At 38.8% G+C, this 13,009-nt stretch overlaps 1 gene segment (V, D, J or C); it reads right to left on the bottom strand.

Annotated features, from left to right (window-relative positions):
- Positions 1-7,786: 7,786 nt before the first annotated feature.
- On the bottom strand, positions 7,787-8,309 carry LOC103261188. The segment is given in 2 exon segments: positions 7,787-8,151; positions 8,237-8,309. Coding segments are annotated over 2 exon segments (363 nt in total).
- Between the last annotated feature and the right edge of the window lie 4,700 nt (positions 8,310-13,009).

Genomic DNA, 13,009 nt, shown 5'->3' with positions numbered 1-13,009 from the left:
CCATTATTTGCTGCATCCAGGTGACCCATCTCACTACAAAGGACACAGACAGACTCAAAGTTAAAGGATGAAAAATGAGTTTCCAGGCAAATGGATCACAAAAGAAGGCAGGAGTTGCAATCGTAATATCAGACAAAACAAGCTTTAAGCTATCAAAAATTTAAAAAGATGCAACAAGACACTAAATAATGATAAAAGGTTGAATCCATCAACAATAAATATCCATCTTAAACATATTTGCACCTAACAAAGGAACATCAGCATTTATAAAGCAACTACCAACTAAACTAAAAAAAGATATTGACTCTAACACTTTTATAGCAGGGTACTTTAATACCCCACTGAGAGTCACAGATAGGTCATCGAGGCAAAAAATCAACAAGGAGATCCAGAACCTCAACTTGACACTTGACCAAATGGACTCAGTTAGATACCTAAATATTATTCCCCCTAACAACCACAGAAAATACCTTCTACTCATCACCACATGGTGTATACTCCAAAATCAGTCACATCCTTGGCCATAAGTCAAACATAAACAAATGTCATAAGGTTTAAATCTTGCCATGCACACTGTCAGACTACAGTGGAATAAAAATAAATATCATAAGCAACAATACTTCCCCAAAGCCCACAAAGACATGGACATTAAACAGCATGATGCTGAACAACAAATGGGTCAGCAATGAAATCAGAGAAGAAATTGAAAGATTTCTGGAAACAAATGAAAATAAAGAAACATCTTCCCAAAACCTCTGGGATACCATGAAATCAATTCTCAGAGGGGAATTTATATATCTAAAAGCACACATCAAGAAAATAGAAAGATCACAAGTGGAGAACCTACCAAATAACCTGGGGGAGTTGGAATGAGAACATCACCAAAACCCTAACTTTAGAGAATAATCCAAATCACAAAAATAAGAGCCCAAATACGGGACATAGAAGACAAAAACATTATAGAGAACATCATCAAAACAAAAAGTTATTTATTTGAAAGAATTAGCAAGATTGATGGCCCTCTAAGCCAGAATGGCCAAGAAAAAGAGAGAAAAACCCCAAATAAACCCAATTACAAATACAAAAGATTATCAGAGATTACTATGTATACCTATATGGAAACAAACTTGATAACCTAGATGAAATGGAGGACTTTCTGACATCAAACAACCTCCCCAGGTTGAAACAAGAAGACACTTAAACGTTAAATAGACAAATAACAACCCAGGAAATTGACTCTGTCATACGTAAGTTACATACCAAAAAAAGCCCTGGACTGGATGGCTTTCAAGCAGAATTCTACAAAACTTACAAGGAGGAGCTGATACCAGTCCTACTGAAAGTATTCCAGGCAATTGAGAGAGATAGAATTCTCCCCAAATCATTTTACAAAGTTCACATCACACTGACACCCAAATATGGTATAGATCCAACAAAGAAAGAGAACTACAAGCCCAATATCCCTTATGAACATAGATGCAAAAATACTCAACAAGATTCTAGCAAATCGAATCCAAAAACACATCTCAAAAATCATCCACCATGACCAAGTAGGTTTCATTCCCAGGATGCAGGGCTGGTTCAACATTTGCAAGATCATAAATGTAAATAAATACATCAACAAATGTAAAAACAAGAACCAGGTGATTATCTCATTAGATGTGGGAAAAGCTTGTGATAAAATTCAGCATCGCTTCCTCAGGATTCTGATCCTCATGACCACAGAAGTGTGTGTTCAGGGCTAAAGTCACACTCTTAAGTTTGTGAGATGAGAATGTGTCCTGCAATTGCAAATAAAAAAAATCTGACATGAACACTGTGTATCTTGAGATGACAAATGTTACTATAGAATTTCACATCCAGACAGATTCCCAAGAGAATTGATGGAGAAGCAGCTCAAAACTTGGCAGAAAACCAGTCCTCAACAACCTTCTGCACCTACTCCTGGGGAGGACTGAGTGCCTGGTGATCCTGAGACCCCTGGTGGTTGTGCAGCTCCTACTGAAACATCTGCATCTTGTCTCAAACTGAAGTTCCCTCAGTGTGTCCCCAGTACAGTAATATACAGCCATTTCCTTGGGTCTCAGAATGTTCATTTGCAGACACAGTGTGTTCTGGGAACCATCCCTTGAGAGACTGAATCTGCCTTTCACAAATGTAGCATATTCTGTTATGTAACTATTACCTTTGTAATAAGACCAAACTACCCCAGCCTTCTTTTCTGAAGCCTGGCATACTCAGTCCGTATAGTAATCAATGAAAGTGAATTCAGAGGCTGCATAGTAATGTCGCAGAGAAGCTCCAGTCTGGAACAAGTCTCCTAGTACTTTACCTGCTGCAACTAATACTGGACACCTGAAAACACAGAGATGTCCTGGTCAGAAACTACTACACATACCCATTGTTTCTCTCACTCACATTGTCTCACACTCTAAATTTTTCTAGTCTCTGTGAATTACCTTTGAAAAAAGTCACACGGAAAACTCATCTGAGCCCAGACTCCATATTGTTTCACCTGTGTTTAGTCCTGCTCCCTGAATAAGAACACGAGGGCAACCCAGGGCTGAGGCTTCTCTCCTTGAGCAGCAGGAACATATCTTGGTTGGTGTTTATCAGCAGTGGGAGGGACCTATTTGCATTTCTACTGCTGGATAGCAAGCTGTGGGGTGGGATTCCTCAGAGATGGAAGAGCCCAGAGCAGGTAGGAGTGTTCTAAGGAAGTTTGCTGACAAGAATGGCATTAGAAAAATGTAGTCTCAGCCGGTCTCAGTGGCTCAGCCTGTAATCCCATGCCTTTGGGAGACTGAGGTGAGTGGATTGTCTGAGCCCGCAGGTTGAAGACCCGCCTGGGCAGCGAGACCTCATCTCTACATTAAATAAAAAAAAAATCAGCCGGGTGTGGTAGCGCATGCCTGTAATTCCAGTTATTTGGAAGACTGAGGCAGAAGGATCACCGGAGTCCAGCAGATCGATGCTGCGGTGGCCGAAAGTGGCCACTGCACTACAGTCTGGGTGACAGAGTGAGCCTCCAATTCAAAAAAAAAGAAAAGAAAAATGTTATCTTTCATTATTGTTTTTTGTTTCCATAAATACATGGCACCTGATTTTTAGTTTTTAATTTCAAAGTTTTATTGAAGGAAAATTAATCTACAAAAGACACATGTAGTTAATGTAAGCCTTGTAACAATTATTGTTTTTACTTATGCAAGAAAACATTTCATGTAATATCAGCAATAATTCTATATTATAGATATAAAATTGCAAACAGAAGCACATATTTTCAGGGTTCACTCCCAATATGCAAGACCCAGATACTTGGGTCTTTGCTCCTCATTTGTGGATATGACTGCTCCCTGAAACAAGCTCAGTACAAGTGGGACATTCTTAGTAAGATTTTCAGAGCCCCATTCTTGATAATAAGGACATGGTGTGACTTATTCACACTCTTATGTTCATGTAAACAATGTAAGGAGAAAGTGGTGCCATAGTTGTATTTTTCAGGTATCGGGGATTTCTCATGTTGTTGTCTATTGTTTGTCAGTTATTTCAACTTAAATTATTTGTTTGTTTGTTTTTAATACCTTTAATGAAGCATTGATGGCATATAATAAACATCACATAATTATCTAAGTGCACAGTTTGATAATTGCCAACACTGGTGCTCACCTGGGGATCAATCTTAACAATCATTATAGTGAACAAACTAATCACCATTAGAGTTTCCTCCTCTTTCTTTGTAATTTCTCCCTCCCAGCCATGTTCTACTCCCACCGTGTCCTGAGTCAGTCTCTGATCATTTTTTATTTTAAAACAGTTCCCATTTTCTAGAATTTATTTGTGTGAATTCTTACATAGCACACTTACATGTAAATCTACATGATTGTATATTGTTGCATATTAGCCATAATTATTGCATATTAATAATTTATTAATTAGTACAAAGGATAACATTCAAATCAATGAATCTATCACTGTTTACTAAAAACTATACAATATTTGCATTGCTTATAGTTCTGAGTTTTACAAACAAATGTCCTACTATACTTGGTGATGTAGACATATGAAAACATTTTATTACTTTTTCAAAACATCTACTTGAAGGAAATGAAAATTAGCTAAATTTCTTATTTACATCAGATAATTAATATTATAGGACAAACATAACTCCTAAAATCTCAATCACTTAGAGGAGAAACAAAAGCACAATGAGTGTATCTGTAACACAGGCTGCCAAATTTCATGTGAGCATTAAATTATTCTAGTAAATAATTAAATTAGACAAATCCCTTGTATTTCTTAAAGTCTAATGTGTTATGGAGATAGAGTTGAAATTCTCAGGAAATATGTAATTGAGGCGTTTTCATTGCCATTGAAGACTTTTTCTCCACTACTGGGGATACATTGCAAAAACTCCACTATTTACCTCTTGACATGATTCTTCCTGAAAAAGGGGAACAGCAACTATTGCTGAAAAATATCCAAATACTCCTCCTTTGTCACCACTAAATCACCAAATAATTAATCTACAGGGGTAAAACCACAAAAACCACTTTGTTACAGGCATGAGAGGCATCCAAGATACTGGAAGGAACGGAAGGAAAGCACCAAAGCTGTGTCCAGACCCACCTCCCTTCTTTTCCGTCAGGAATAATAACCTTATCCTGCAGGAAAGGGCAGATCAGAAGAAATACATTATATTTAACTTTTTCTGTTTCTTTACAAAAAGTACATGGGAAGGTTTCATTTATATGGAAGGGAGAATAGTACTTTTCAAGTCAGTTTCTTGAGGGTTGGCTGCTAATAAAATCACTCAGGAGATGCCCTGGGATATCACAAGGTGATGTTGACTCTTGGTGGAACTGGGCTGCATTAGTTGCAAAAATACATGGCTTTCCACTGCTACTTTTTGTCCACTGAAGGCTTTGGTCTGTGAAGAACTGACATCTTACTCTTGGAGATGTAGAGAAATGCCAGAACACACATGATCAATAACTTGATCTTGTCTCATCTTATTCTACTGATGAAAACTTATCACACAGAGACACAGAAATGTGCAGGGCAGAGGGAAGGGCTGGGGAATGTTACCCACAGAAAGATGTTCAACTTAAAGAACATGCCATGAAAGAAGGAAATCGGGTACATTTTTCCCAAAATAAAACAGGCAGACATAAGGAAAATCCCTATCATATTGCATGTTTATACATGACACAGTATTCATGAATGCATTTTAACTCAACTTATAATGTATAAAGCTCTTATTGCTTTATTATTGAAATTTAGCAATAATTCCCCTCAGCTGTCTCTATAAAGGTTATTCTCAGGGTTCTCTGTAATCCTTTCTGAGTTCCTGGACAGTTCCTGGAACAAAAGCCTACATGAAGATGTGAGCTCTTCACATAGCAGTCCCTTGGGGGACCCATTATCTTATTTACTCTCAGCATTCAGTTATTTGTTAATCATTTTGAATTTAATGATCTTATCGCCACACACAGCATTTGTCAGGGTCTGCAAAAAATGAGAATATATATTCATTCTGTTTATCTCTGCAGGCACCTGTCTTGTACTGAAAGCTGAGTAATTTGTTCATGTGTCATAATGGACAATTACTGGAAGAATGCTTGCACACATCTTGTCATCTTCCAAAATGTACCCAACAATAATCAAGGAGAAGGAATTGCTCAGATGGTGGATGACAGGCCCCCCATAGCCATGACTCCAGTGGGATTCTCCTTCTCCAAGACCACTCAGACTCATGTCTCTCAGGATAATGTGCAGTGAGCAGAAAAGACCAATATAGACCCCTGAGAGGGAGACCATGAGGTGCCAAACCACTCTAGGGAAGTCTATCATTTCTGACCAGATCCAATACCCCTGCTGTCTTTTCTGTACAAAGAGCCTCATCCAGAACAACTTCCCAATTGCTTACAGTGCATCTGATCCAAATACAGTGTGCCATACATGACATCACTCATGGCCATGGTCCCTCTCCTCTTCTTCTTCTTATTCCTTGATTTTTCATAATTATGTTGGGTAAAAGTCGGGATTAGGTACATAAGAAAGCTAGGTCGAGGTGACATTTGGGCCTAAAACTAGTATCAGTTTCCCTGGTTTAGGATCAGGTACCATTTATTCTTAAGTTCTTCCTCTTCCCCGTTCCCTGGCAGTGTCCCACAACTGCCAATTTCTTCATTGCATTATTGTAATTAATATTCATGTCTCACTTATGAGTGAGAATATGTGGTATCCTGTTGTTGGTTTATGTGATTGATCTCTAAGAATGATGGCTCTAATTACATCCAATGTGCTGTAAAGTCCAAGATTTTGTCCTATATTTTCATAGTATTCCATCATGTGTATGTACTACATTTTCTCTGTCTATTCTACTTTTGATGGGAAGTAAGTTTGGTTCCATGTTTTTGCTTGTGTGAATAGTGTGCAATGAAAACGTTTGTGCAAGTATCCTTTTTTGTAGAATGATTTGTGCTCCTTCAGGTATATTTCCAGGAAGAGTAATGCTGAATCATATGGAAGGTCAATTTCTAGTTCTCTTAGTACTGCTACACTATTTTCCACAGAGGTTGGTCTAGGTTGGACTCTCAACAAGAGTGAAGAAGCGGCCCTTATGCTCCAAACCCACATCAGCATCTATTGTTTATTTATTTATTCATTTATTTTTAAATATTTTATTTATTAATGATGGCCATCATAACTGGGATAAGTGGTATCTAAGTGTGTTTTTGACTTGCATTTATCTGATGATTACTGAAGCTAAGCATTTTTGCTTTTATGTGTTGGCTGCTCATATATTTTTATTTGAGAAGTGTCTGATGATGTCCCCTGCACGTTTTTTAATTAGGATAATTTGTTTTTGTTTTTTTTTTCTTTCACCTCATTTGATTTCCTGTAAATCTTGTATGTTCAGTTTTGTCAGATATATATTTAGCAAATATTTTTTTCCCATTCTGAGGGTTGCCTCCCTGCTCTCTTGATGCTTTCTTTTGCTATGCAAAAGATCCATTTCCCTTAAGGATATTCATCATATTTACCAGAAGCTGCTGGTCTTCTAGAGATTTTCACTTACCTCAAAAAGGTTGAGGATGATACCCTCTATGAAGCATAATACAACATTAGGATTCAGATGAATTCTAAATATGCAAGGAATATCTGAGTGCTGGAAGAAAAGTGCAACAAAAAATAGTCTCACTCGGTTTCTCTCCTATTGACAAATCTCTCTGTAACACGTTTGGAAAATCTGTGGTGTTTTCAGATAATGTAGGACTGTTATGTCAAGGAAACATCAGGAGGGGAATTTAATGATATGTTGATGAAGGTCCACCCACTGTAGCATATATAGGATGCAGGTGCACAATGCTGATAGTGGGGAAGACTGTGCATGTGGGAAAAGGGAGTGCAGGAATGCGCTATGCCTTCTTCTCAATTCTACTGTGACCCTAAATCTACTCTGTCATTGTGTGTTGAAGTAAGGGTTGAATTTTGGGGAATATATTTGGGCTAATTCTTAAGAATTATAGTTTGACATACCGTGTGAAGAAACAATCTTGAAATCTTATTTATCAGATTTGAAAACTCATGTCTCCTCACATATGTACACAGGAATGATTTCTCCAGTCGGTATATTCTGCGTAAAATGTGATTGCTTAACAGAATATTACTTATATAATTAGAGTCTATATATGATTCAATTGTTTCTTCTTCACAGTTGCCTAACAACATTGTCTAAGAAAAATTCATCTTCATGAGTCTCATCATCCTCCTCAGTCCAGCACAGCTGCTTTTCATCTCAGGGTTTTTGACACTCTCAGGATGTAGGTTTTTACACTGTGTCTCTCGCACAATAATACATGGCCAAATCCTCAGGTCTCAAACTGCTCAGCTCCATGTAGGCTGTGTTTGTTGATGTGTCCCTGGTCATGGTGACTCTGCCCTGGAACTTCTGAGCATAGCTTGTTCCACCACTGCTAGGGTTGATATATCCCATCCACTCAAGCCCTTCTCCATTGGACTGTCGCACCCAGTGCATATCATAATCTGTGAAGGTGTATCCAGAAGCCTTGCAGGAGATCTTCACTGAGGTCCCAGGCTTCTTCACTTCAGCCCCAGACTGCACCAGTTGCACCTGGGATTGGACACCTGTGGACAGGGGACAGGGGTAGTTGAAATCTCCCTGAACAGACCCTGGTCCCTTCCTCAGACCTGGGATGTGGAAGCCCCTTACCTGTAGCTGCTGCCATCAAAAAGAGGATTCTCCAGCTCCAATCCATGATGAGGAGTTGTGCTCTCAGGGGCTTCTCTAGGAAAGGGAATTGGTTGGTGGATGCTCCTCTCAGAGCACAGATATATCTGTATTTACCTTGACAGTACTCAGATTATTTGCATATTCATTAGACAGGGCAATTTATAGTTCAAAAATGATCCAGGATGAGATAGAGAAGATTGATAACACATGGACCATTTAACCATGGTCCTGAAGCCCACGTTCTAATTCTTGTTTAATAATGCTTGTCCACTGTTATGCCCAGAAGTTCTTGAATCCAGAACTTATAAGAAAATGTCCACAGGAAAATTTCTGTGAGCCACCCCACGTTCCAGTGGCACACAGGTACACAAGCCTCTCTGGACTTTTTTTCTCTGCAAATCTGCCTCCTGGCAAAATGTTACTCAAGATATTTGCAGATATTCAAGTAATTAAACTATGCATGTTCACGTTCTAGATGTTAATATATTTGAAAACACTAGAAATTTATTTCTTTGAATGTGTTTCTTTTTGTCTTGTTTGGTTTAATTTATGCTCCAAGTGGAGTCCGAAGCTTAAAATCACATAACCACTTTTGCTAAATTTCTATTTTACCTTTTTCTGATTTTTTGTTTTGAAACCAAAAGACCCATGCTGAGAAATCCCTCCCCTCTCATCCTCATGTGCACCTACTTCAGGGCCAGAAACTGTTTGGTGTGTCCTGAACACCCCCTGCTGCCCAGCTCCTGCTCTGCAGAGAAATTTCTGTCTGGTTTCACAGAGAAACTTCCCCTCTCTATCCTAGAAAGAAAAGTTGTACATGTGTCCAAAATGCTGCTTCTGTGACACCCTATGATTTTTTGTTTTGTTTAGTTTTTTTTAATTAATATCTTTATTTGCATTTTAAATATGTGGGGTACAATTCAGTTTTAGGTATACTAATATTCACTAAGCAGGTATTCTGTTGTCGAAGTGTCCTCCCCAACTGTTGTCAGTTTCCCTCAGCTGCCAATCCCAACTCCCTTCTCCTGCCAGTTACCCACTACTGCCAATCACTTCCCTATAGTATTATGATAGTTGACCAAAGTCCGTGTATGAGTGAGAACAAATGGTAAATTGTTATTTTATTCTGTGATAGATCACAGAGTATGATAGACTCTAAATCCATCCAAGTTACTGTTAAGTCCATATGTTTGTCTTTCTTCATGGCTCTATAATATCCCCTTGATATGTATATGTACCACTTTTTTTATCCAGTCCAGCTTCGATGAACAGTGTGGCTGGTTTCATGTTTTTGCATTGTGAGTAGAACTGCAACAAACCTGCATGTACAATATATTTTTGATGGAATGACTTGAGTTCCTCTGGGTGTATTCCTATTAGAGGATTTCTGGGTCATACAGAAGTCAAATTCTAGGTCTTCCAGAAGTCATCACACTGTATTTCAAAGAGATTACACTAGTTGACATTCCCACCAGCAGTATAGAAGCGTTCCTTTCTCTCCACATCCTCATCAGCAACAGCTGTTGTTTGTTTTATTAATGATGGCCATTCTAACTGACACCTATGTTTTTAAAAACATCACTTAAAATTGTGAATTCCCCTTACTAAAACCAGCTAATTCTCTAAAGTGTGGCCCCAAGTAAGATATTTTTTGAAACCTGTCAGGAAACCCTACCCATGTATTGTTGAGTCTAGAACTACTACAAAAATTTGAGGGGATGTCTTTATCTTTTTTAGAGTCATATGGTGAGAGTTCACATCATGCATTACCTTCAATACAGACCCCAAAGGCTACAAACCCTCATACAAGCTGATGCAATTACGTACCCACCACATACTCAAACAGGCAAATGGTTCTATCACTTTGAATAATTTTTAAAGTAATAGACCCTAATTTTCTTTCTTCATAGTATCTAGAACATTGGCGGTGCTCACTCCACTAGACCTGGGTCTGTGACTTGCTTCTAAAAATGGGCCAAAAGAAAGCAGGATACAAGAGGAGTCTTGGGAAGTGCATGCATGTTGGGCTCAGCTGTTCTCACCTGGAAACCCAGCAGGTGCCTCCTGAAAAATTAATCAGCATTCAAGGAGGAAGACCTACCTATTCTAAGTCTGGAAGCTGTTGGGATTAGAGTCTTCAAAGTACTCTACTGTTCTGGAGGTTTTCTTTTCTGTTGTTTTTGGACTTCCCTAAGTTCTTCTTCTTAGCCAGTGTCTATGCACTGTCTTTGTTCATGTTTAATCCAGATTAATCATATTGATGAGAAGGTAAGGAGTGAGGCAGAGGATCATGATGTGTAGCTATAATTTAAACTCAGTGGTGTTTTGGCCATCTACCTCTGTTCTGTGACCTCTTCAAAGGGTTTCCAGATGTACAAATAATTTTCACTCTTTTTTTTACTGTCTCCCTTAGGTGCAGTATCCCAAAACAATTTCATAAATCTTACCTTCATTTCCTAATTTTATTTATTTGCAGGATAAGGGAGGATGGGGGTGAAGTCTGCTGTGTGGAATAATTCTTTTCCCCCACATAGGTAAATATTATGCAAAAGTTCTTCCATTGGATAGTGCATCTGGAGGAACCATTGCGTGTATGTCAGTAATTAGTCCTGAACATTTCAGAGCCAAAATCGTATCTATTTACACTGTCATTATGAGAATGTGTAGGTCATCGAGAGAAAGTGGAGTGCAATGTGTGGGGACTCTAGAAGCTCTTCCCCTCAGACTAGTTTCTACTTGCCACCAGACATTCATGGTAATTACCTTGCAAGTGTCACTGTTTGAGACTCCATACATTTCTGATCCAGATAAAATGATTTCCCCTGTGATTCTGTGTAATCCTATTTCTGAATTTTAGAGGAGGTGTTTTTTCCTGTAATAATACTTATTTGATGGATTTTTGAAAATATTGTTTTCTTGATAATCAGAAATTAACGTAAATATGCTGTGATGCCTTTGAAGATTAATGGAGTAAAGCACGAAAGAACCCTGAAGTCATCATTGCCCTATTACTCGAAGCAGGCATTTTATCTCACTATGTATAAGTGACACTGGAGAAATTCCCGTCTTTCTTTCCGGCTATTCTGGGGACTCACCATGAGTAGCACATGAGTTCCTGAAAAGGCCTTCAGTCCTGGGATTTAGACAACAGAAACACATCCTCTATTAATAGAATAAAAATGGAAAAGTGTGAGGTATGAGAGTAAGGCCTAGAAATACATAAAATAGATTATTAGGAAGGGCAATTGGATGAGTTCTGAGTCATGTGTACATTTCTACAAGAGAAGGATTGATGTGACCCTGACTATGGTTTTAGGGACACTGGCCCTGATCCAGCAACCCTGTGGCCCTTAACTTACTCTAAACATCTATTCAAGTCAGGAAACATTCCAGATCCCTGCCCTGAATCTCTTAGAATACTCTTCTCACACCACTAGGGCTTCCTCAGGATTCTGATCCTCATGGACATAAGAGGGTGTGTTCAGGACTAAAACCACACACTGGCTTTGGTGCAAGTGAGAATGTGTCCTGCAAATAAAAATAAAGAATCTGACAAGAACACCGTGTATCTTGAGATGTTAAATGTTACTACAGAATTTCACATCTAAGCAGATTCCCAAAGAAATCAGTGAAGAGGCAGTTGTAGGCATGGCAGTAAACCAGTCCTCAGCAACCATCTGTACCTGCTCCTGAGAAGGACTGAGTGCCTGGTGACCCTGAGCCCTCTGGTGTTTGTGTTGCCCCTATGGTACCTCTGTTTCTAGGCTCAACTGAGGTCCCTCACTGTGTTCCTCTACAGCAAAATACAGCTGTGTCCTTGGATCTCAGACTGTTCATATGCAGACACAGCGTGTTCTGAGAACCATCCCTTGAGAGGCTGGATCTGACTTTAACAAAAATAGCATATTCTGTTGTGTAACAATAAGCTTTGTCTGTAACAAGACCAACCAACTCCAGTCTTGTTTTCTGAAACCTGGTACACTAATTGCATATAGTAGTCACTGAACGTGAATCCAGAGGTTGTACAGGAGTGTCACAGAGAACCTCCAATCTGGTCTAAACCTCCCCAATCTCCACCAACTCCACCTCACGCAGGACTTCTGCAAACACAGATACATTTTGGTCAGAAACTGCCACACATATCCGCTATTTCTCTCACTCACATTCTCTCACTCTCTCAATATATCTAGTCTTTGAATTACCATTGAAAACAGCAGTACAGAAAAAGTCAGCTGAGTTCAAACTCCATATTGCTTTATCTGTATTCAGTCCTGCTCCCTGAATGGGAACACGTGAGAATCATAGGACTAAGACTACTCTCCCAGAGTTGCAGGATTAGGACTGGGCTGGTTTTCATCAGCAGAAGGAGGGTCCTGTTAGCATGTTTCCAACTGTATGGCAAACTTTGGGGTGGAATTTTTCAAAGAAGGAAGGGTCCAGAGCAGATGGCAGTGTCATGAGGGAGTTTGGTGAAAAGAATGGCATTTGCAAAAGAAAGACTCTCATTATTTTATCATGCTTTTTAAATATGTAGCACTTAATTTTTGGTTTTTATTTTCAGGGATGTCTTATGTTGTTGTCTGTTCTCCATCAGTTATTTCAACTTAAAGTATTTATTTGTTTATATTCAATAGTTTTAATAAGGCATTTTTAACACATAATAAACATCCCATAATTATTTAAGTGCATAGTTTGATATATACGAACACTGGGGCTCACCTGGTAATCAATCATAAAAATCAGTGTAATGAA

This window comes from Carlito syrichta, unplaced genomic scaffold (assembly GCF_000164805.1).
Source record: "Carlito syrichta isolate Samal-C Ts95f unplaced genomic scaffold, Tarsius_syrichta-2.0.1 Scaffold303633, whole genome shotgun sequence".
Lineage (NCBI taxonomy): Eukaryota > Metazoa > Chordata > Mammalia > Primates > Tarsiidae > Carlito > Carlito syrichta.
Note: the sequence above shows the minus strand (reverse complement) of the source record. Positions and strands in the feature narration are given on the sequence as shown.